A 24,863-nucleotide genomic window follows, 5' to 3' on the forward strand; every position below is an offset into this window, starting at 1 on the left:
TATTCTGGACTTTTACTTGTAACAGAGTATTTTTATATTGCAGTATTGGTACTTTTACTTAAGTAAAGCATTTGAGTACTTTTTCCACCACTGGCTATGGTCAAAGTGATTTGACCAGCAGGCTTAATCATGCACAAACAGTGGAGGTAAAAACCATTAACGGCTACATCGGGCGATCGAGGTGTCCTCCTCTCGGTGCTCTCTCTCTCTCTCTCGCTACACACACACTTCGATCCAAGTTGTTGCAAGCTAGCTTAGCCTTAGCCTAGCTTAGCATAGCATTAGCTTGCTGTTTGCTGGAGGTTCCGACTTCCGACACAGTGTGGCAGGCAGCCACACCAACATGCGGATCATCGAGGCGGAGAGCCCCGGGACGTCTTTAACGCTGCCGATCGCTCTCTGCGGGACACGGGCCTCGACGGGCCGCTGACTGGAACACCTGGCAGCACTGATATGTAAATGTGGCTGGAGACGTTTCATTCATTTTAACCTGTGCTGTGTTTGTGTGTGTGCTACCCGTTAGCCTAGCCAGCTAGGTAGCTATAGCCAGTGGTGGAAAAAGGTACTCACATTTTTTTTTACTTAAGTAAGTAAAAGTACCTGACACGCAGAAACACTCTTTTACAAGTAAAAAGTCCGGTAATCAAAATGTACTTGAGTAAAGGTACAAAAGTGTTGGCATCAAAATATACTTGGAAGTATCAAAAGTAAAAGTACACATTATGCAGTTTCACAAGTTATCATATGTCTAAGATTTATATATATATATTTTAAAAAATGGATTAAGCTTGTAGATCAACTAACTAAGTTTTGTATAAATAATAAAAATCTGCAAAGTAACTAGTAATTCAAGTGTTCTAATAATTCTAGTGGAGTAAAAGTACAATATTTGCCTCCTGGATGTAGTGGAGTAAAAGTATAGATAAATTGGAAATATTCCAGTAAAGTAAAAAGACCTCAACATTGTACAGTACTTCAGTAAATGTACTTAGTTACTTTACACCACTGGTAGCTGGCTAGCTAACCGGCCAGTTAGCTTAGCAGCTAACGGTCGCAAACGTGATATAATACGATGTGTGGGGGAAGAGAGACGAAAACAAGCCTATAATAGTCACGTAACAAACACTGGACGAGCTCAGCTAGTTAACGTTTCTCTCGCCACAATCATTTGGCTCTCACTAGCCGCTGGGCTACTGGATTAACCCTATTAATGGGTTAACTTGGTATCCATAAATGTTAGTCAACACAGGGATTGTGTTCTGTCCATTCATAGACGCTATCCAGATAATGGCTCATTACTTTATACTTTTTGTACCTTGCAAAAGGAAATAAAACGTATTGTCAACAACAACAAAAAGCACGTTTTTGCTGTTGAACACACGTCATTTTTGTCATACTTACATACATACATATTATTTTGTTGTCTTGTTGTGTCCCTTGGGAAATTGGGATTACATTTTCTGTGTGTGTGTGTGTGTTATGTCCAGAAAATGTTAAACTTTTCTGTCTCACCCCCTTGGTGGCGTTATATGGAACACCAGACAGCTCATAATCCATAATAAGAATACAATATGGATTATCTTTGAATTGATTATGACCTAGCACTGTGGGGTGTCACAGTCTTCTTGTCCAGCAAAAAGTAAAGGTTGAGGACGTTTGTTAGCACTCCCAAAGCCGCTAAAATGTCATATTTAACAATAATAATAACAATAATAATGATTTTCATAATAATAATAAATAATCATATTCCTTGTTAGTGCTTCACAATAATAATACAAATAAAATGTAAACAACAAAAACACCAATCCAGATCAAATATAGTATTGTGAGCCATGTAAGGGTTATGCTGGTGCATGTTAAATTGCATATATCAAAAAAGAATGTCTCCATAGGGATTAATAGCGCAGTGCGTATTTTGCTAATGCATTCAAACATTTTAACGAGTCAGCTTGCGTGCCTGTGCCGTAGAGTAAACCCAAACAGGATAGTAATTCATAAGGTTTGTGATGATACATATAGCAGCATGTTTTCATCAATGAAAATGAGTCCCAGTCACTGTACTCTGCACTTCGCCTCACCACCACCATTGGCATTGCATAGGCTTCCTCGCCTTTAATTAATTTAACAAATACCCTCTTATGCATTCTGTGCCAAACTTGACAAGATTAAAAAAAAAATCTCTTTGTGACTTTATCTTGTGTTTAGAATGTACTTAAGGGAAAGGTGCAATACATTACCATGTAGATTGGAATGAATACAGGTCAGATTCACAAATGATTAGCTGAAGTTGTGTGAAGTGTGATCTCACTTGTGGATGCTTTGTATTTTTCAGAGGGCGGAAAGAGCATCAGACCTCAAGGACCAGATCGTCTCCTGAACGTACTTCTCGGACAGATAGCTAGGGACCATGTTGACCATCCTAGCTGCTGGGTCTGTGTTCTTTCCAGGCCTTTTCCTTCTGTCTAAACGATGTCTCAAATACATCCCTGCGCTGAGGTGGAGCGAGGGCGATGCGGTCATTGTATCTGCCAGGTGAGACATTCCCTGTCACAACATAGGCTAATATCCCGTCACTTAAAACGCATCATCATACACTGAGAAAAACACTATTGGGATTTAACTTGTCATTGTCTTTTCTCAGGTTGGTGTCTTCAGTTCAAGCAGTCATGGCTTCTTCGGCCGGCTACATCATTGCTTCTTCCTGTGATGACATCATCGAGGACGGGTAAGTCCAAAAATGCACATGCATTGTTATTGATTCATTTTCAATACTGTCTGAGCAAAACGACACAACAAATTCCAATACAACAATCTGTATTTACTTTGGCAGAGACATTAAAAAGCAAAGAAAATGCCTTTTATTTCCTCACAGAAGTGGTGAAAATGCCTTGAGAATGCATCACCATAATTATCAGAATAATGGTCCTTTTATTTCAGTCCACCAAGCATATTAATCAATCCAATCCTTTTGTAAATTGTGCTGCAGTAGATTCTGTTTATATAAGGGTACTCTTTTTGTCCTTCATGGATTGCTGAACAGTAAAACAGCTGCTCATGTACAATTTTTAGCTTTACACGAGATAAAATTGTTCTTCATTTTAGGCGGGACTTGAAAAGCTTGGAGTCAAATATGTCCCATGTCAAGAAAAATGGGAAAGCCTGTGAGCGCACATCCAGGTGTCATCTTATGACGGATATTACTGTAAAGTGTTGGTTATGACAAGATAATGAATTTTGTTCCCATACGTTGTTCCAAAAGCAGACACCTACTTAATTTATAGTCGTACATGCCGCGAGCTAAAATAGTAGATCTACAAGCTTGCAACATCCGCTGTCCGATGAAGTATAAATCAGGCATTATACTGTATTTCTCTCTACCCAGGCATTGGTTGACCAGCGCCTACATCGTGTTTGCTGTTCCCTACTTCATATATGACATCTATGCCATGTTCATGTGCTACTGGTACAAGCTGCGGGTCAAGGGACACGAAGAAGCCTCGGCAGCACCCCAGCACATGAGCGCTGCACTTACCAGCTACTTGCGCCGTGAATTCCTTATGGTGCTGCACCACGTTGTCATGGTTGCCGTATGCTTCCCCGTCTCCGTGGTAACTATCACCAATAGCCAGCAGTGAGCACTCATGGGTAGAGTTCTGATTTGGTATGAGGAAAATTATGATATTGGACCCATATAATGGACCTAATTGGGTTCCATTTGCACACTCTCGGATCTAATTTTACACTGGGTATTTCACTGTGTACTGTAATAGATGGATGCATACAGAGGGACTAGTACAATGACAGTCTTTCCCTTTGTCTCTCCCTAGTTCTGGCGGCAGGGAAAGGGTGACTATTTCCAAGGCGTTCTGTTTATGGCTGAACTCAGCACTCCGTCTGTCTGCTTGGGGAAAATACTTATCCAGGTAACTGTCTCTGTTGTGCCTAAAAGGAAATTTGTTATTGTGTTTGTGTGTGTCATATTAAATCTCTCTTGCATTCTTTACTCTTTCTTTTCCTTTTTGTTTTAACTGAATACATTTATGGCCATTCCTCGCATGCAGCCTGTCACGTGCACTGGCTCATGTTGACTGTGTGTCATGTATCCCTCACGTGAACGAAACTGCGTGATGCATCTCCTCGTCTACGGTACATCGCAGTTTGCTTGAATACACGTATGAGCTGCTGTCCTCCATATGTGTTTAGAAGCAGAGTTAATGTATGTGCTTTTTGAGTGCTTTCTATGCCCCCCAATCTGAGGCTCTCACAGCTGTTGGCCTCTGAATATAGCCCCCAGTATTTACACTGGCTTTAACAGGGATACAATAGCGGCCTATATCCTCTCCCCTCCTCCTCAGCCTGTATCACCGCTCCTCTTCCCTTCCCTCACTTCTGTGCATGTGGCCATTTGATAATCAGCACTGGTCTTGAAGCTGTGACCTCAAAGAGTAAAACAAGGGGGTTATTTGTTGGTGGGGTACATTGTGGGTGAATGGGTGAGAGGAAAACCTCTGTGCGAACCTATGCAAGCATCCACTCAGTGTTATCTCATTGAGGCAAGCTGGCTGTCCCAGATAACAGCGTACTGCGAGCTGGTTTAAACAAATGAGAAGAATGCCTAAAAGGAATTGGTCCATTGTCGCCCTCTCTGCTGCCTTGCGTAGATTTCAACCAAAGTGGCCAGAGTCCAGAGAGAAGCATGACATACATGGCCGTCTTATATCCACTTGTATTGTTCATGCAACTTCGGTGCTGGATTAACACTTTCAGCTTTCACCAACCTGTACTGCTTGCTTTTTTTTTTCTTCTTCTCTTCATCTATCTCGACCTCTCCTCTCCCCCCCCCCTCTCAGTATAAACAGCAACACACTCTCCTGCACAAAGTGAATGGGGCTCTTATGCTGATCACTTTTTTCATCTGTCGAGTACTTCTCTTCCCTTACCTCTACTACGCCTATGGCAGGTATGTCTTTCTGTCTATCTCTGTTTCTCCCACGCTCCGTTTTCTTGCTGAGCTTGGGTGAGATACATAATGATCTGTTTCGGGCTACTGAAATTCAGAAGATATGTTTGCAATTGTAATCCCTCATGACTGTATGTTGTTGAGCAGTCTTTGTTTTTTAATCAAATAGATCACAACAAGTCTGTTATACATGTTTTTTTCCGTACAGGTACGCGTCAATTCCGTTCCACCTGGTTCCACTGTCTGTGCCCTGGCAGGTTAACCTCGGCACTGCTCTGCTCATGGGCCCCCAGGTCTATTGGTTCTCCCTCATCTTCAGGGGCGCCGTGCGGCTCTTCAGGGGCACCTCTCGCTCCCGACGGCCGCCAGTAACATCGGCAGCTGCCAAAGAGGACCAGACAGACGGCCATGCACTGCCACAGCCTGCCAACGGCTACAGCAGTCGTTCCACAGAGCCTGAGTCGGCCACTCACTGAGATGCGTGAAGGGGAGGGGAGGGGAGGGTGGTCTGTGGAACGGAACAAGAGAGTGAGAAAGGAAGAGGGAGGGAGAATGTACCCATGAGCTTGTAAAGGAATGGAAGGTACAAAAGAATGGTGAGACTGGACACAAGAAGTAGTACAAAGAAGGCTTCACGAAATGCCTCAAATTGTGTTGGAAGTCACTGTGGCCAGTAGCCAAACCCCAACAGCCAAAGGATTTGGGGAATGGCATTATCTGGCTTTGGCTTTTGCTGTGTCTTGGAAACAAATGGAACATTTAGCACATTCAAGCACACATGGATGTCATCGGGCACTGTGATAAATAGAAAACATGCACTGAATTGAGAGAGCAATTTGCCTGGGAGTATAGCAAGCGAAAGGCATCAATTTCCCTTGTGTAGATCAAATTCAATCCGGTCTGCCTCAACAGTAGGGCAGCACAGGAAATAGGAATGTATTATATTGTGTGTTAGTACATTTGCTGTAGATAGATGGCCTAATTCAGCTTAGTAACAAAGAAGAAAGCAACATCCCGGCTAAACAGTATTTTGAATTGTTAGTGTTATTACCTGTATCCTCTATGTTGTCACTGTCACTCTAACAAAATGTAACCCACAGACTGACTCATCTTTAGAAGGGAGATGATGTCATAAGACTGTATTATGCTGCCTTATCCCTTTTCTCAATTATTTGCCATTTCTTTTCATTCATTTCTCAATGTGAGAGAAGAAAGCTTTCCTTGGACAGACAATGTGACGTGTACATAGTCGATGTAAAATTGCTGTCACCATTTCCTTGTCGGTATAGGTTTAATGTTGGAATTTTTTTTTATCGGGTTATGCATTTCTGCATATAGAATTTTTTAATTCCATTTTCCACTGTAGTACAAAAATTATAGCCATTTGTCATTTAATATGACAGGGTTTTAAGGTCACAACTCTGCTTAATGTACACAAACCACCCCCCAGCTGTACTGTAGTGTTTGATACAATATAGATATGACTTATTCCATGTACTGGTGTCACAGTAGTGATTTGCAATGACAGGTGTTTAGCATTTTGCATAAAATGTAATGAAAGATAGCAATGTCACTTTAAAATGAACTTCTGTGTAATGTAGGTTCTGTGTTGGTGTTACTTATCCTCAAAATAGCTATCCACTTGGCTTGAACAGTTCAGTAAGGGGTCCATGAGGTTTGAGTATTTTAAGCAACACTAAAGGGACATGTAGAGGTAGTCAATGTTTTTTTTTCTTTCTCTTTCTTGCGGTCATGCAGCCGCTGCTAATTACGAGACCCGAATCGAGATGTAGTCAGTGTTGCAATTGGAAGGGAAATACTAATGGAACAGTACTCATATGGCAGCATTCACTTGAGGTTGACTTTGGGGTCACCTGTCCAGGGCAACTTATTTTGTGTGAGTGCTTGTGTTTGTTTGCGTGTGTGTGCTTGCCGTGCGTGTGTTTCTTTAAAATGTTTGTCTTTTTGTAATTACTGTTGTGTGTATGAATTGTATCAACCATTGAGCCATTTACATTGTTTGAATTGTACCACACCCTGAGCCAATGGTTCCATGTAACCTAAGCTAGTAAGATGACCTGGCTCCTAATATTATTTAATTAAGCCCTATTTTTTTAATTGTGAAAGTTTATTCGCCCACCCGCATATATTGAAAATTCTCAAAATAATTTGAAGCTACACTTATCTGGAAATGTTATGAAAATCAATCTTAAATTAAGGTTCAGAAGAAACCAAGATGGGTAGTTCATGCCCAACAATGGGCAAGTTATTGAATTGAATCTACCTTCTGTTCCACCATGAAATAATAGGTTACTGCTTCTAAAGTAATTCAACTGATGTACTGTATATTCCACAAAATGCTTGTTATTTATTTGTATTTATTTATTTATTTGGTTCATTTGTGGTTTTGAATGCATATTTATGCATACATATTCTACTATATGCTTCTGATCCTCTTATGAAGGCTGTATTGTCACTCAAATTCAGCTAAAATATACTCCTCTGTCCTGAAGTTGAAGTCGGGTCTTTCCTCCATTTTCTTCAAATTGCCATTTCTAATTACCATGTTTATACCAACAAGTAGATTCTGCAATTGATGTAAAAGTAACATGAACCACCAGAGGGAGCATCAAGCCACAACCAAACAAACTATACATCTGGAAGAAAATCAAGTATTCAAAATTAATTTGATTTACTCTGAGACCATTATTTTATGGCCACCTTTCTACTTTATGAAGACCTTGATAGTGTGAGAGATCACTTTTGCCATCACTGAGTACCATTTTCACCCGTGGGAAACCAGTAAATCACATTCATCAGCGTAAAATGTTTATTAACATCTTATAAAACATACAAAAGTCCATCAAATATAAAATTCAAGTTTTAGCGGGAGCCTGGGAAAGCTCTCTTGGCCTTAATTCCTCCTGGCTGAAGTCCTTTTCTTTCTTTAATGATAGTTTTTTGGGCATTTTTAAGCTTTATTTAGATTGAGATATAGTGTGTAGAGGGACAAAACCTAGGGGAGACATGACAGGAGTTGGACTCGTACTTGGGTCCTTGTGACTCATAAGGGGGACAAAGTCAGTGCATTGGCTGGCTGAGCCACTACGCACCCCCATGAGGCTGTTCTACAGGGTTACAGAAACGTGTCTTACGAGTATAAGACAGCCTTCAGTATCTCCTTTGCCTTGGGGAGAAGATGGTATTGGGGTTGCTGTCTCGCTCCCTTTCCTTCTCGCGCTCTTTCTGGCTGTTGGGAGACAGGGCCTCTTCCAGCCTTTTGTCACTCTTGAAGAGATCTCGCCCCGTACGCAGAATGTGCTGCTCCATCTTTCTGTGGCGCTTCATGTCCGACAGCACCTTGTCCAGTTGGGCTTCCCGTTTCACTGAGGATCGAGCTGAAGACCCTGTGACAGGAAAAAATAGTTTACCACCAACAATAACACCGTTATTATTGCCACGATTAGAGGGCTAGTTCATGCAGTATCTATCTATGGTAGGGATTCATCTTCATTAGCAGCCATACAACTGAGAAGTCTTCTGCATGTCTCTAAACTGCTGCAGGAGATATGCTGAAAATGCTTAGACTAGCGATGTGACGTCACTGGAGTAAAATCTGTGGAGAACATGACTTTAATCCTACTAGGTAATAATTATGGCTTGCTCACAAAATGCATTATGGGAATTGTTGCAACACTGAGAAAGTGACATAAAGGGGGACTTTCCTCTGTCAATATGGTTTACTGTAAATATTTCAACAGAACTGTTAACCACAGACTGATTGAAATGCTCATCAATTATAGGTTCCTTTTACGTGTCAAATCAATTATTGCAATGTATTTGTTACATTTGTACAGACGATTTCCTGTCGTACCTGGCGTTCTACGTCTGTTGATGAAAGAATTCTTCGGCGTGCCTTGCTCCTCACTAAAGTCAAACTCGGTGGGAGCCAGAGGCCTGAAAGAAAAATTACATGTTTCAATATTCATACCCATTCCTTTTGCTCTATTACATGGCTTCTGTTTGAAATACAGCTGGAAGTCTTCAGGAGACAAATGTCAATAATTCTCACTTTCGTTCCTCCTCCCTGTCCCGTTCTTTCGCTGCATCGTCCTCTTCATCTCTTTCGGGGGAGGGAGTACGCTCTGGAGTGGGAGGCCTCCTGGGAAGGGGCACAAAGTTCAATTCCAGCATTTCCCCTTTAGCCAGGAGATCATACAGTCTTTTAATCTCAGCAGGAGGTGGCATCCAATTTTTGGGATCCTCCATTTCCTCATCGCTGTACGCAAGCTCCCAGTCACCGTCCTCAGCTTCGACCTGCTTCCCTTCTCCGCCGACTACTTGTGTCTCTGCTTGTATCTTCTCCTCACGTGCCACTCCCTCCACTGCATTTCTGTCCTCATCTGACAAAACAAGAAAATAATTATTCAGCTCGTTGTTTAATTCAGATGAAGCAGGGGTTCCCAAACTGGGGGTCCCCCAATTATTTTGGGGGGGTCCCCAGATGATTAGCTTAATGTGCAACATTGTTTTCTCACTCAACACAGTATACCTCAATAGTAAGTGTATACAGGGTATCTGCACAGGGTATCTGCACATTTCTAAAGTTACAATTTAAGGACTTTTAAGACCTTTTTAATATCAAATTGACCAAATTGTCAAATATTACATAAGAAAGAGGCAAACATTGTGAAAATATCCGATCTACAAGCTCACAACGCCTCACACCCTGCGAGGCATTGTGAGCTTGTAGATCTTATCTGTGGAAGTGGAACAGAGTCAAACTAAATGTAATGCCCACAATTCCAAGTGCTTGTTAGGGTGGGGGGGGTCCTCAGTTTGAATATGATTATTTTGGGGCTCACGGCCTGAAAGGTTTGGGAACCCTTGAAGATAAAGCATTAACTTTAAGAATGACTGTCGTAAAGCCCAATAGATATAAGTAATGTCGTTGTCACCTTTCCCTTTAGACGGCGTCTCCTCTTGTGTTTCAGGTACAATTTCAGAGTCCCCTGTGTTGTCCTCTTGTCTTCCTGTCATCTTGTCTGTGTCCCTCAAACCAAGAGCCTCTATGTCCTCCCTTAATGAGGAGGCTGTAGTCTCCGCCTGCATCTCTCCTTATAGCCACAGGTCTGTTAAATACAAAATATTATTGGTTGGTTGATTGATTGTATATTTTATTAGACAGAAATGCAAACAGCACAAGTACAGTCAAACACTTGATCTAAAAGGATAACACCAAAAATAAGGCCTTGCTTGTTTCCATTGGGGTCCTATATGTATTCAATTCATCAACGTAACATAAAAAATAACACAAAAATGCAATATCATCACAAATATAAAACACTACATGTACATTGGAAAAGCATATTAGTATGGCAACACAAAGATATACATGGGAAAAACTGCTAAGGATATGATGTTATGTGTTACTGACACCAGTTTAAACATTACAGGGTAGTGGGCGCAGTTAATTCAGTAACGTTAGCTAACTACATAGCAGAAACATTAGCCCATGGCTGTTTGCAAACAACACATTGACCCAAACATTGTTGTCTCTACGTACGGTGATCTTTTACCTAATGTCCAGTTTTGCTTTGATCGCAGATCAATGCTGCTGCAAATATATATTGAAAGATTATTATTTTACTCTGATTAAAACCCATCAAAGTTCCCCATAAGACTCGTTAGAAATGCTAAAAGAACATTATACAGAGACGTAAACATAGCGCCATTTTGGATTGAAGAAGAAGAACCGCCTGGTGTTTAGTGACGTTCGTTTCAACGGATTGTTGGATGGTCGAGGGCAGCGTTGCCAGGTTTTTAGAGAGAAACAAGCAACTGGGTCTATGAAAACGAGCTCAAAAGAAGCAAGCCCTTCGCCCTTTAAACATGAAACATCATGCGATGCGACGCGTTCTGAGCTTGTAGATCTGCTATTTTCAAAACAATCTTGAAAACAATTTGACAGTTTAACAACATAAATCTTATATGGAGGTCCCTGGCATAAAATGTTTTCAGATGGGGGTCCGTGACCGTGTGGACAAATACATATTAATTTGGGGGTCCTTGACAATGTTTGAGAACCACTGGTTTGAACAACATCAGACAACAGCCCAAATAAGCAACTATACTTTAGAAACAAACAAGCGCCCCAAAAAACGCACCCCGCAACAATCAATATTTACAAGCCTTACAGAAAAAGAAGCCCAACGTCGCTTATAATAAGCGGACATGGCAACACTGACGGCTACCTTCATTTCAACGAATCGTTAAGCATATGGATGATCGAGCGTCGAGACAAATGAGTGGCCGTAGCCAGTTCACATTGGATGGAAATCTGTGTTCTTCCTGCGCATGCGCAGAGTGCAAGCGACCAGAGCAGAGGACGAGCAATACCCTTTTTTAATAACCTGTACATGTCTACAATAAGTTTGCATTAACTTTACATGCAAATAAAGTTTACGCTTTTAACCGACCCTTCAGCGTTCAAATAATCTCGCGTCACCAGGTTTTCCGCAGTAGTAGTATCTGTGGAAAGCCGGTTTCTATTTACTGTTCCGTGCTCTGATCCGGTCTAAAGCCCGCCTACTGTATCCGGTATTTGCAGCACACATACATGCAGGCACCGTTTCCGTATCTGCAGACCGGATCAGCAGTGTAAAGAGAACCGAGTGACCAGCGTTGCCAGGTTTTGTGAGAGAAATAAGCAGCGAGTTCTAGGAAAACAAGCCCAAAAGAAGCAACTAGGCCACATGAGCACTTTATAAACCGATAAATAATGCTCACAACGCGTTGGGAGCTTGCAGAATGGCTATTTTCAATAAAATGTGGAATATTTTTGAAACATTCTAACAACACAAATGCTTCCTGGCACAAAACATTAAACTGCTGGTTTAAATAATAATTAAAACATTTTGAAGCAAGCCTAAATAAACAACTTCACTTAAGAAACAAGCCCAAAAAACGCAACCCACAACTACCAATATTTACTAGCAACTTTACAGAAAAAGAAGCTCATAAGAAGTCGCTTATAATAAGCGGACATGGCAACGCTGCTAGCGACCGTTTGAGCGAGACCCGATTGGCTAGTCTCTCTATAATCAGACAGTCAGCCAATCATGGTCCAGATGGATGTCTGACTAAGCGTCACCGTGATTGGCTGAGTGTTATCTGCTGCTCCAGCGCTCCTCATTTGAAAGTGTTCGTTGGAAGAAGAGAAGAGAGGCCCTCCCAGGCCCTGTGGACTTTGTTTTAAAGGTATGTTTGTTGTTAGCAATAATACTTGGATGATAACATGCAAAGGACCCTACGTTAACGTTTTAGAATATGGTGTACTGTTTTACATTGTCGCTTGGGCGTACATATATACGTACATGTAGCCATTTGAGTTTGTTTTGTCCATTTACACAGCGACGCTAATGTAGTGATATCTTTGCTAATGCTAACGTTAGCTTCCTCTTGTTCTAGAGAAGGAGAAGGCCTGTGTTTATCTCCGATAAGACGTTTTCTAACCCGGGCCTTTTAAAACCCAATGTGAAATGGTTCTTTTCATTTTTTTCATGTTACTTTCACTCCTACCCCACAAGGCAACGAGATGATTTTAATGTACCTTTTTGTACTTCTAAACATCAATATGTCATCACATTTTAAAGGCCCTCAGTTGTGGAGCTCTCTAGAGTCTAGATGCATCACTATCCTTCCCAATTTTTAAGAAACATCTAATTTCTTCCTTACTGTAGTCCATAGATTTAGTACTCTTTTCAATTTCGTTTTTGCCTTTGTTTTTGTGCAGGTTTTGTGTTTGTATTTCTTTATTGCACTGCTGCTCCCCTTGTAAACTTGTATTATTTTGTATTCTTATTGAACTTTTAATCCTTGTTATTTAATGAGGAAAGGATTCCAAATAAGCCTGTCGGCTCCTTCCTTTCCTTGCACAGAAACTTGTTTTCTTTGATATGTATTGTTTATATATATATTATTTTTATAACAATGTGCTAAATAAACTAAACTAAATGTGGGCAATGTGTTTACAGTGGTGGAAAAAGTACTCAAATGTTTTACTTAAGTAAAAGTATCAATACAACATTGTAAAAATACTATGTTCCAAGTGAAGGTCTGTTTACAAAAGTTTTGCCATCAAAATATACTTAAAAGTAAAAAGTATTCATTATGCAGAATGTCCCATTTTCACAAGTTTTCAAAATGTATAAAGATTATTTGAAAATAGCAGACCTACAAGCTCACCTTGTAGATCGACTATTTTCAAATAGCTGAAGTGGCTAATGTATATTTTGTAATTTAAAATCTAAAGTAACTAGCAACTAAACGTCTTAAAATAGTAAAAGTATTGGAAATACTCCAGTAAAGTAACTGTACGTACCTCAAAATTGTAGTACAATATTTGCCTCTGAGATGTAGTGGAGTAAAAGTATTGGAAATACTCCAGTAAAGTAAAAGTACCTCAAAATTGTAGTACAGTACTTGAGTAAATGTACTTTACTTAGTTACTTTACACCACTGCTGAGTGTTTATAACATTTTACCAATCAGAAATCACATGGCCCATTTCAGTGTGGGGTCTCCCTTTTTCAGCACTGGTCAAAAAATGCATTAACTAAATGCATAAATCTTAAAAAAATGTATACATAATATTGATGCAACTAATATATGGCACCAGTAGCTAGACTCATTTTCACAATGAGAGCATTTAATTGACTCCTTGTGTAACATTTACTCATGTTTGGAGGATCACTGTTAACGTTGTCTGTCTTTTTTTTGTCTAGAGAGGCCTGTTTTATTAACCACAGATACAGACATGGCTCAACGTGTCGCTCTAAAAGACAGTGGAACCAAGAAGACGTCCAGGCTTCGGGTCGCTGTTCGCCTACGACCCTACATGGACGCACAGGACGAGAAGGCAGAGGGGCCGTGTGTTAGAGGCCTGGACACCCAGAATCTGGAGATCATAAACTGGAGGAACGCCACAGAGACGGTCAAATACCAGTCAGTACCGTGTCCAGTTTCACACTCCATACACTCTGCCTTCACCAGTGGTTCTCAACCTTCTTAATTTCAATTTAAACCCAGTGTTCATTATTTAACTGGAGTGTACAAATGGAATCATATGGACCCATATGGGTCAATTTAGTTCTGTTTGTACTTGGCCGGTGTTACAGACCTGTAAGGGTCCATTTGGTTCCTATTAATTATTTACCTAGGATCCCCCTCAAGGACCCCTTGGGAGTCCCCATACACCATGTTGAGAGCCGGTGCTCAACACATAACTTAACATTCCATAAATCATAATGCTGTGGTTAATTTGTATGTGTTCCTATTTCTTCAGTTTCGATGTCTTCCATGGCGAGGAAACGACACAGCAAGAGGTTTACCTTTCATCAGTGAAGCCTGTTCTATCACACGTGTTAAATGGACAGAATGCCAGTATCTTTGCCTACGGACCCACAGGGGCTGGTAGGAACTTCCTTATTAAATATATTCCTTATTATATATTTTTCATAAACATACAAATACAAAGGCGCTGTGTCATGTAAATCACAGCCTGCTACCTTTCATTCGAGTAACATCTTGAACAATTACCTATTGGCCCTATTCTCCCCATTTAGGCAACGTGCTATATGTTTGGTCTTTTGTACACAAGGCTGCTTTGCTGCTGATGTTCAGCTTCCTATATTAAGTTCATATCCTAACTCATTAGGTAAGACCCATACCATGTTGGGAAGTCGAGAGCAGCCGGGCGTCATCCCTCGGGCTGTCCGTAGCGTCTTCAAAACTGTGAAGGCTAAGGAGAAGGAGGAGGATGGTTGGAACTACAGCATTGGCATGTCTTACCTTGAGATCTACAACGAGAAGGTATGACTGGATGGCTGTGCCCTCAGCATAGTGACAGTGTGAGCTGAGATTTGTACCTGCAATGTCTGGTTATACCTCCTATTCCCATTCTGGGCCTGTGCTGTGTCCACTTCACTCTTGACCTTGTGAGGGAAATATTGAATGCTAATATTACTTTGCAAATGTGAAGTTATGAATTTCTATAATATTTAATTTACTTTTCATACTGCTGTTAGTTATTCTGCCATATAGTAAGTCTTTACTGCCCTGACTGGTTTTGCGTGTGTATAAGCCTCCTAGCCAAGGTGATTTTTTTTCCTGTTGGGGATATCAATGGTTTGGCCTGCCCTGGCTGACAGAGTAACAATCCTTTGTTCATCTCTCAGCATTTCCCATATATTAACGAAACCCTGGCAGCCTGCCATTGTCTCATAATGAACCGATTTATTATTAGTGTTATTTTCTCCATTCTTCTCATAATGCATCGACTAGCATAATGTGACGATCCCAGACAATTCACAGCCATGGTCATAATCACACCTCCATATACCCACCTTGTAAACAGCCCGTTAACGTCTCCATTCGAAGGAGGTGCAGCGCCACACTACCGTGACTGAACGCAGTACAGTTATTTTATTTTAATGATTACCAGCAATGTATCAAGTAAACTGAACGGACTGGTGTGTCATGTTCACTTCACTTTTTCAAATGATTATTTTCACATTTCTACAGTTGTAAGACATTACATGTAGGTATTTTCAATGTTCTGTTCTGTTCTGTGCTGCACTTCACTACTGGAAATTAACCCTCAACCTCAAATATATAAAGGTTATAACCTGTGTGCTTGACCGATATCCTGACCTCTCCCCTCGCTCTCTTTCTTCCCGGTCAGGTATTGGACCTCCTGTCACCCAGCACACAAGACCTGCCCATCCGAGAAGACAAGGACAGGAACATTCTCATCCCTGGCCTCACTCACACACCACTGTCATCGTATCAGGAGTTTGACACCCTCTTCGTCCCAGCCAGCCTCAACCGCGCCACGGCCTCCACCAAGCTCAACCAGCGGTCCAGCCGGAGCCACGCCATCCTCCTTATCAAGGTTAACTTAATTTCTGTCGTTCTATTGTGAGCACGACAGGTTTAAAGGTGTGTGTTCTCCGTCTTGAGAACTCTCTCTTCGGGCACTGTAGTTTCTACAGCGTTGACAATATAGGATTTGTATATCTTGTCACGTGAAAATTTCTTTTGGTAACTAGTGACCATAACTGAACTGGCTTATTTTACGAATATATCGGACATGATAATAGACTGTTCTCATGATGGACTGAGAGCTTCAGAGGACGGGTTATTGTGCTCCTCAAGCCAACAATGTGTCTCATTGCAATACGCTGTTGGAGTGAAGATCTGTTCTTGTCGGCAAACGACAAGAACCACGCTTCTTCGTGGAGTGTAAAATACACCAATTAGTTGCTGTCCAGTTCCTTCTCTCCATACCAAATCTCACCCGGGTTTGTCTCTCCTGCCCTTTGTCATTAGGTCGTGCGGACACAGTGTGCCCCTCCTTACCGCCAGCAAACGGGGAAGTTGTACCTTGTGGACCTGGCAGGCTCTGAGGACAACCGTCGCACGGGCAACGAGGGCATCCGCCTGAAGGAGAGCGGGGCCATCAATTTGTCTCTTTTCACCCTCAGCAAGGTGGTGGATGCCCTCAACGCTGGCGCTGGCGTCCGCATTCCCTACCGGGACAGCAAGCTAACGCGGCTGCTCCAGGACTCGCTCGGTGGTTCGGCCCACTCAGTCATGATCACAAACATTGCGCCCGAGTACAAGTATTACTTTGACACTTTCACCGCCCTCAACTTCGCTGCCAAGTCCAAGCTCATCGTCAACAAGCCGTTTGTGCGCGAAACCGTGACGGTCCCTGTACCGCAAGGTGAGCCAGGGAAACCAGGTGTGTGTGCATAGCATGCTAGGATACAGTTTAAAGTGCTGCAGTAAAGAAGGTTTTGACATTAAATATTAAAATGTTAGTCAAGGTTTTTACACACGCCTACTTTGTGTAAGTAAAGAAGTCCAGCGCACTTCAGCCAGTAGAAGGGCTCGTCGGTGCTCAACAGAGACCACTTGCATCAGAGGAAATAATACCTGGGCTCTTCAGGAGACACTACCCAAATAAATGACTGAGGAAGACGAAAGTCGAAACGTCAGTCACCCCTGCAAAACGATAAAACACCAGTCGAGTGCCCCAGTATATTTTATTTGGGTAGTCTTTCCTGAAGTGCCCAGGTATTATCTACTTTGTGTAAGCTTTGTGTATAAACACATTCTAGCATTCCAGCTGAGAATTCACGACAGTAAAACTACTAATAGTTGGTTAGTTTTTTACTGTGTAAGTGGGCTTTTTATATGTGTAAGCACTGCAATGCAGCCATTACTGGGTCTGTGCCAGTTTCATCTGGATGGCTCTAAGCTCCACAGGGAGCTCAGCGAGTGCTGAAGTGCCTAAAGGCACCGAATACAAATTTTGTTGTTTTTCCCCTCTGCTTTCACACTCCAGTGAAGCGAGCCAGAGAGGACCATGAGGCTGGAGCTTCTAGTGTGTCTGAGCCCCAGACAAAGAAGCCAAAACAAGGAAGTAAGAAGACTGAGCAAGGGGCTCCCTCGCCCCCATCAGCACCCCCACACAGGTTGGAACCCCGCACACACTGTGGGACCCCCTTCTGTTTTGTTTACTGTACACACAGCCAATGCATGCAGGACCAAAAAAAATTACAATGCCATGTAGACTATTCTGGATGATTCGTCAAAATGCAACTTTGTGCAAGCTGGATTACTTTCCGTGTGTGCTATTGCTGCAAGTCAAAGATGCTGTCATAGTATTTGGACAAAACACTGATTTCAGGTCCAGCACATATTAAAATCTTAAGACTTTGTTAGACTTTTATAGGAGATTTCCGCCTACAGTGTAATGATAATTTCAGACAACAGATTATTAAATTCCCCATGGTTGAGTCCGTGGGCTGTAATAAAACTAGCCGTATTAATCACTACACTGACATTGTCCATTTTCAGTCTTTTAGGCCTACTGTACATAACGCCTCGCCACCAGTTCCACAAAATCATCAGTGAAAGTCAAAGATAAATCACCAGTCAGCAAATAAATATTCCCAATTGAGCTTCATGAGTCATGTTGGTGTTTATAGAGAAGGCAGTAAATGCTTTCACGCCGTTTATGTTGACTCTTAAAAAGGTCCCTGATTATTCACCCTTGTGCACGGGTGAGACGAATAAATGGCTCAATGTACACACACTTTGGCTTTGCCATTGCAGCAGAAAATAAGAGTTAAAGCAGGTGCCATAGTACTTAGTAATTTTTTTTAATCCAAAATAATTCGGATTGGTCCCCTTTGGCGGCCACTGGCCAGATGGCAGCCCATGGCTTGGTAGTTTGACACCCCTAAGATAGAGACTATTGGTGTTTGTTCTGTCACTGTTTCCCAAACAGTGGGACGGAACCCGGGTTTGGGTCGCGGACCAATACATTTTGGCTGTGAGTAAATCCCCCCCCCCCCCCCCCCCCCGTTTCCTAAAAAAACATAGGCCTATATATTTAAAAAACGTTTAAACAAAAAAATCTAACATTTTCATCAATTAAAAAACTTGTTTCATAAATAACATTTTAATAATTGCCATAAATTAAGAAGTAGTGAAAATTGCAGATCGGCACAGGCACAAAGCGACATATTGTGTCAATGAGCTTGTAAATCTGCCATTTTCACTAGTTTGGGTCCCGGGCAAACTTTTGGGTCTTGAGCTAAAAGGTTTGGGAACCACTGTTCTATGTGATAGCGTTTTAGCAGGTCGTGGCCTCAGTGCAGTAGGCCAGGATTTGGTAGCAGATGCTTAGAGCGAGTCTCTCATTGCAACACTCCAATTGGCTGCTGCTCTCGTGCCAATTTGAGAACTCAGAGAGAGAAACAAGTAATGTTGTATATGTGTGTTTGCCAGCTGCATTGGGCAGCAGCACAGCTGCTGCTTTAATGTTTTGACACAGATTCTTCCAATATAGTCGGCGTTTTGCCACAGTGAAGTAGGGCTGAACGATTGGGGAAAATGATCTCGTTGCAATTTTCAGCTGAACATTGAAATTCAATTCGCAACTTTTTTTTCAATTTTAGCTTCAATTCTGTTTACTGTTAACATTACAACTACCACATTTGATACTGTCAACATAAATTGATATTTAAAGGACCACACTGGTGTTATATTGCCTTTTTATCCCATTGACTACAATTTGCATACAGTGCCATACTGAAATGATTGGAAACAAAATGGCATCTTGGAATGTCAAGGAAACTTGAAATATCCAGTAGTAATGTAAAATATAAGTATGACTTGCATGTGTGAGCTAAACATGCAAAAATGTATGGTCCTTTTAGTATACATTAAGTGTGAAATTAATATTGGATTAATGGGCCAAATTACCTTGGTGTAGAAGTCTATTTATTAGAAATTTGTTTTTCAATTAATTGTTCAGCCCTACAATGAAGTACAACGCCTTCGAGGAGGTCCATATTCTCCCCCACTGACTGTACTATCACCCTGCTAACCCATGTTGCCATCCCCACCCCCCTTTCACTGTCTCAGTCCCTCAGACGTGCTTGACAGACTGGCGGCTCTGGAGAAGCAGTTAAAGGACTGCCAAGAGAAGGAGAGGCTCAACCTGCTCCAACATGAGGCCAAGTACCGCAAGGAGATTGAGGTGAAGACTTGAACCTGCTTCTGTCTGAACCCAGTGCCTGTCACTGAAATATGGGAAATTAAAACTAGGCTGGACTTTTTTATTTTTTATCGTGTCTTATAATTGTACTCTGTCAAATCCTTGGTGTTGATGTGGAGTTCAACCTATTCATCTCAATTCGTATCTTTGCAGGCACTGAAGGACAAGCAGAAGGAGTGGGAGAACAAGGCCAGGCTGCAACAACGGCTTGCTGGCAAAGGCTTGACAAGGGAGCCATTCAATTCAGACAAGCAACCTCTCTTCACAATGAACGTCGCCCCTCTACAGAAGAAGTCCATTGCAGCCAAACCTGTGAAACAGCAAGCTGTAGTTCAGCCATTACAGGGTCAGTTATACAGTAAAATCCTCAGTGTTAATTTAACTCTTGAGTGTACAGTTGGAACCAAATCGACCCGTAAAGCCGACGGATAGAAAGCGACAAATACTCATGTCAAGAAGTGCACCCATTGTTACTAGTGGATGTGTCAAAACCTGCTGACACATTTTTCAGAGTTGGGTTCTATTTTCAAGCATCATTCGACAGACCATGGAAATGTGTGTATGGTATCCCGGCATTGACGAGTAAAAAATAGGGACAAGAACGACAAAATATAGTTCTACGACAGTAAACTAGCCGAATGTAAGATGGCGATGTTTTGCCGCTTCAATTATCCCACCTTAGATGTCGGGCTGGCCCCAAAAGTCAATCAGCTGACCCATTTATCAGCTTCAAATGTATAGCAATTTTTTTGTTTCATCACTTTCTCACTTTATCTTTTATCCTGGAAAAGAAAAATGTGTCTGCAGAATTGACTTTTTTTTATAGGCACAGGCATGTGGCAATTATCAAAAAATGCGACATTGGCCCAATTAATCTGCCACTAATGGAGATCCCTGATGAGAGAGAGGCTGGCTCCAAGTACTATGATTATGTATACTGATAATGGGTACTGCATGTCATTCTGACCTGTTATTCTGACAACCAGTACAACAAGCGGGGGCATGTGTTCCCAACGGGAATCACCCTAGTTTTATAAATAGGTTTTACTGTATAGATACAACAGCGATGCGATTTACTTACTTTGGTGCCAACTTAATTTAGGAAACATGACTCATTATGATCTTCCAGGAAAGGAAAGTGTCAAATGTCCTTTTGTTGCGCTTTTACCCCCCTTTCCCTGTACAGTGTAACGCTCACTGACAGTCAGTCACCACCTTCTTGATGTTATGATACCTCATATAGAGTCACTATGGTTATTGATTAGAGCCCCACCTGATAAGGATATAGAGGCTCAGTTAGCAATATGGGAGAAATGAGATGTATCAAATGATGAGGGGTTATTTTTGTGTCCCTCAGCAGCTGTTTGATACTTTTATTGCATATATACTGTATATACTATACATACACTTTTCTTTTGTAAACAACTATGTGGTAGAAATGGCATATGTTGTGGTTTTTTAATATATTTGTATTCCTTCCCCAACAGTTTCCCAGCCAATCCAGCCTCTTCAGGTCCAGCCTCTTCAGCATATTGGAAATGTCAAAAAACAATCTGTCTGCGTCAAGAGGAAAGGGAAAAGTACTTCAGACCAGTCTGAGGTCAGCAGTCAAGCCCTCGCTCTGCTTAGCTTGACAATTTGTCGTGGGTGTGAGTGTACGATACAAGCTGAGGTAGTGGAATAGATTAGCCTTGTTGCTCAGACATGATGATGCGCCATGCAAGATATCCAGAACTAATTAAAGAGAGAATGCAAGTTTTCCAAATTGTATTTCTCATCCTGATCTTATGCATTTGGGGGTCTCTTTGTCCAGGATGGTTCATGTCGCTAATAGTTTAACCTAGTTAAACTGAGTTCGTGTAGTCAGATGCCCTGTTTGTATTTAGCTCAATCAAGCTGATTCCTTTTGCCAGATGGTGCAGTTTGGTTCATTGATTGCTAAGTGCATATTGAATCTGTGTTTTCATTCCTAGGAGCCTGAGGATAAGGAGAATCGAAAAAGCTGGGAGGGTCAAATTGATGCAGCTGTACTAGAGCAATCCAGACAGAAGATCTTGCAGATTCTCAATGCAGGGTCCCTCAAGGACCTTAAAGGCCTGCAGCAGATAGGCGACAAAAAGGCCAAGCTCATCCTGGGATGGCGGGAGCTCAATGGCCATTTTACCAAGGTTGGTCCACATAAAAACAGTAGTTCTCAAACTTTCATGTCAAGGATCCCCAAATGAATATGTATTTGGCCACAGGCCCCCCCCCCTCTGAAAATATTTTGTTACCAACCCCAATATAAAATCTGCATGTTTCAGAAATGATTCGCATTTCCCCCAAATGTTTTCACAATTTCTTTTAAATGGTAGATCTACAAGTTCACAACATGCTGCAATGTGACACGTGAGCTTGTAAATCAGCTATTTTCAAATGGCCGATTATAGGCATTAAATGGATAAACTGATTTTGATGCTATATTAACAAATTTAGCTGGGCTCCCCCTGGAACCCCCTCAAGGAACCCAGCGGGACCTGATCCCAACCACTGACATAAACACTAGACTCATTGGATTTCTGTTAAAACACAATTTATATAATGTCATTTTCTAAGCTGTCAAACGGCACTGCTTTTGTTTTCCTATTTTATAGGTGTACGTGATAAAATGTGCCTGTATTGAGAACATTTGTATGTTATTTAGATATAAGACATGGCTAATGCTAAGAATGTAAGATACTAGGTTTGATATTTACCTGGTATCCTAGTTTCTTTGTAGCACTAAATTGTTTTTCTTTGCGCTCTATTTTCCCAAAACCATTTACCTGTTTTGTTTACTAGGGTTTGTGTCAGACTCTGTTGCACTTGTAAGTCGCTCTGGATAAGAACATCTGACAAATGTCTAAATTGTAAATTGTCTTGGCAAAGGTGGAGGATCTGACCAGCATCGAAGGCTTATCTGAAAAACGATTTTCTTCCTTCATGAAGGTATGCCCATGTGCTGAAAAAATGAGGTCACACTATCAATAAATGTTCCTAAAAATGTCTAAAATGAATTATTAAAGGATTTCCTTTGACAAAAAAAAACATTGTAATTAGGTGATTTAGACAGGTACATTTCTTTAATGTGTCCTTTGTTTGCTCTCCTTTGATATGTTTGGTAATATTTTGAATGCTAATGGTAATTGTTTTTCTCTTTTCAGGCAAACATACTGAGTGCCATGGGGAAGTGATTGTTTTATTTTATATAGTCATGCAATAAAATCCTATCCATCATTGTAGGGTTTCTTTTTTCTCCTGTTTTATAGTATTTTTTCTCTGTTTTAACGTTATGCTATTTTTTTTAATGCTTACTGTGTTTTTGTAGATGGCACTATATTCCACTTGTTGGCGCAATTTTGCCTTTTAAATAAACACGTTTCACTCAATCAACGTTGTGTATTCATTTCCTAATCATCATTGCATAGGCCCATACCCAGGTTAAATATGGTTAAAATATTCCTTACAAACCTATATATATGTGATTAAAATATTAGTAACATTGCCACATTTTGTGGCATTTTATGTTTTAAAGTCGTCCCATAGGGATATGTGAATCGCTGTCATGCCAATATAGCATTTATTCTTATGATACCGCAGGCCCAATTGGGCTAATTACAAAATCATGATGTAATTAAAAAAGTGCAGACTGGGTGGTTTTTGAAAAAAAAGAGGGAGAGAAATTTGATGTGGGTTTGTAATTACCTATCTTGGGGTTTATTAGTCACCATTGCCTGATGTGATCTCTCATATACACTGTGTATATAAAGAGAGGAGGCTGATTCTGTGGTACTCGTCGAAGGTTGCATCCCTCCCTCCACCGCACGTTCATTTCACTATTCACTTCACGGCACGCTTTGAATCCACCACCCAGCCATCGGGGATCTCCCTCCTATCATCCCAGTGCAAGGGCTTCCAGAAGACGCCTTTTCATGTATTTAACAAAAGGGATCGCACGGATTTGGCACATATAACGTTGACTATACCTGCACGTTTCACAGTGGGTGTAAAGAGATGTTTGGTTGCTTCCTGCGATCTAGCTGAAAACACTATGGTGCCAAGGTTATCGACGTTACGTGTATATTGAAACGCAGGCTAGATAAAAAGAAGAAAAAAAGGTAGGTCTTATTTTTTTTATGACAATTGATTGCGCTTTTATTCGAATGGATATCAATCAATGCATCATGGAATGCAATGCCATGTTGATCATTACTGGTTTGCATTGCATTGACCGTGTGTGCCCTGAATGCAAGTGCTATTTAGCATGTTGTTTTTTCTTCTATTGCTTGTCATTGGCATTCAGGAACCAGGCTTTTTAGACCAGCCTTGATTAAGCGCATCCTTCACTGTCATTCACTGCCTTTTGTCCTCCCCATGTTTTCGCCTTTGGCTTTGTGTCCTGGACCCATAGCCTTCTGCTTCATGTTTTCCCTTCCCATTGTCACCGCCACCATATGCCCCTTTGTGCAAAGACAGTGCGTGTGTACCAGTGATGGAAAAAGTACTACATTTCTTTACTTAAGTATCAATACTGCAAGGTAGAAATACTCTGTTACAAGCAATAGTCCGGAATTAAAAATATACTCGAGTAAAAGTACAAAAGTATTGGCATCAAAATAAAAATCTTTTGAAAATAGCAGATGTGAGCTGTTATTATGTAATAATACAAATCTACAAAGTAACTAAAGTTTTCAAATAATTGTAGTGGAGTACAATATTTGCCTCTGAGATGTAGTGGAAATAGAAAATTTCCACTATGGGAATAGAAAATTGGAAATACTCCAGTGAAGTAAAAGTACCTCAAAATTGTACTTGAGTACATGTACTTCGTTACTTTACATCACTGCCGTTGTGCAAAGACAGTGCCTGTGTACCCATGATGAAATACTAGCGCATGTATGTACACACCTGCACAGACCATTGCCAATACAAGCTAATTTCAAAAGAGCGTGCCCCATCCATTATAAGCATATGTTCATAAGGCCTAACAATGTAGTTGTTTATTTAATAAAGTTCATATATATATACATATTTATTGCTTTAGTTAGTGTTTGAGGTTTAATAATCTGTCAACCATGTGTTTGTGCCCACTTGTTTATCAACTCATATCTATTTTATGACTTGGCATGAGAGACGATCATTTAGGATAAAGTGAAGTCACAGTGCATTCAGACAGTTCTCAAAGTGGGGGTCCCCAGCTAAATTTGTTACTAATCACTTTGTTTATTACGGATCCCCATTAGTCCTGACT

At 41.1% G+C, this 24,863-nt stretch overlaps 3 protein-coding genes across 4 annotated transcripts; 2 read left to right on the plus strand and 1 right to left on the minus strand.

The window, feature by feature from the left end:
* The first annotated feature begins 272 nt into the window (after positions 1–272).
* Positions 273–7,478, plus strand: tlcd3bb (TLC domain containing 3Bb). 2 transcript variants are annotated; one of them, XM_080454455.1, is made up of 7 exons: positions 273–562; positions 2,333–2,532; positions 2,642–2,725; positions 3,383–3,608; positions 3,828–3,923; positions 4,851–4,960; positions 5,169–7,478. In XM_080454455.1, the coding sequence occupies exons 2-7, from the start codon at positions 2,408–2,410 to the stop codon at positions 5,434–5,436; spliced, it is 909 nt and encodes a 302-aa protein (XP_080310581.1). In that variant the 5' UTR covers positions 273–562; positions 2,333–2,407; the 3' UTR covers positions 5,437–7,478. The 2 variants fall into 2 exon arrangements, with proteins under 2 accessions (XP_080310581.1, XP_080310580.1); XM_080454454.1 differs by having other exon boundaries at positions 273–455.
* Positions 7,479–7,782: 304 nt separating this feature from the next.
* On the minus strand, positions 7,783–10,930 carry pagr1 (PAXIP1 associated glutamate-rich protein 1). Its single transcript, XM_080454991.1, has 5 exons — positions 10,540–10,930; positions 9,919–10,092; positions 9,033–9,363; positions 8,835–8,917; positions 7,783–8,367 (listed from the first exon to the last, which is right to left on the minus strand). Exons 2-5 carry the CDS (start codon positions 10,070–10,072, stop codon positions 8,132–8,134), a joined length of 804 nt encoding a protein of 267 aa, XP_080311117.1. The 5' UTR covers positions 10,073–10,092; positions 10,540–10,930; the 3' UTR covers positions 7,783–8,131.
* A 1,219-nt stretch (positions 10,931–12,149) lies between these two features.
* On the plus strand, positions 12,150–22,927 carry kif22 (kinesin family member 22). Its single transcript, XM_080454445.1, has 13 exons — positions 12,150–12,220; positions 13,746–13,965; positions 14,306–14,433; positions 14,678–14,832; positions 15,704–15,913; positions 16,351–16,747; positions 17,372–17,501; positions 19,462–19,576; positions 19,748–19,940; positions 21,082–21,194; positions 21,568–21,762; positions 22,502–22,561; positions 22,777–22,927. The coding sequence occupies exons 2-13, from the start codon at positions 13,778–13,780 to the stop codon at positions 22,804–22,806; spliced, it is 1,914 nt and encodes a 637-aa protein (XP_080310571.1). The 5' UTR covers positions 12,150–12,220; positions 13,746–13,777; the 3' UTR covers positions 22,807–22,927.
* Positions 22,928–24,863: the final 1,936 nt, after the last annotated feature.

Source organism: Gymnoscopelus braueri (genome assembly GCF_963280865.1).
Source record: "Gymnoscopelus braueri genome assembly, chromosome: 17".
NCBI lineage: Eukaryota > Metazoa > Chordata > Actinopteri > Myctophiformes > Myctophidae > Gymnoscopelus > Gymnoscopelus braueri.

Excerpts from the sequence above, each read along its gene's own strand:
- kif22 (XM_080454445.1), top strand. The coding sequence starts at position 13,778 with ATGGCTCAACGTGTCGCTCTAAAAGACAGTGGAACCAAGAAGACGTCC. Across the intron at positions 13,966-14,305 it reads ACAGAGACGGTCAAATACCA|TTTCGATGTCTTCCATGGCG; the intron begins GTCAGTACCGTG and ends CTATTTCTTCAG. Across the intron at positions 19,941-21,081 it reads TGTAGTTCAGCCATTACAGG|TTTCCCAGCCAATCCAGCCT; the intron begins GTCAGTTATACA and ends CTTCCCCAACAG.
- tlcd3bb (XM_080454455.1), top strand. The coding sequence starts at position 2,408 with ATGTTGACCATCCTAGCTGCTGGGTCTGTGTTCTTTCCAGGCCTTTTC. Across the intron at positions 2,533-2,641 it reads GCGGTCATTGTATCTGCCAG|GTTGGTGTCTTCAGTTCAAG; the intron begins GTGAGACATTCC and ends GTCTTTTCTCAG. Across the intron at positions 3,609-3,827 it reads TATGCTTCCCCGTCTCCGTG|TTCTGGCGGCAGGGAAAGGG; the intron begins GTAACTATCACC and ends GTCTCTCCCTAG.
- pagr1 (XM_080454991.1), bottom strand. The coding sequence starts at position 10,072 with ATGCAGGCGGAGACTACAGCCTCCTCATTAAGGGAGGACATAGAGGCT. Across the intron at positions 8,918-9,032 it reads GACAGGGAGGAGGAACGAAA|GCCTCTGGCTCCCACCGAGT; the intron begins GTGAGAATTATT and ends TTTTTCTTTCAG. Across the intron at positions 8,368-8,834 it reads CAACAGACGTAGAACGCCAG|GGTCTTCAGCTCGATCCTCA; the intron begins GTACGACAGGAA and ends TTCCTGTCACAG.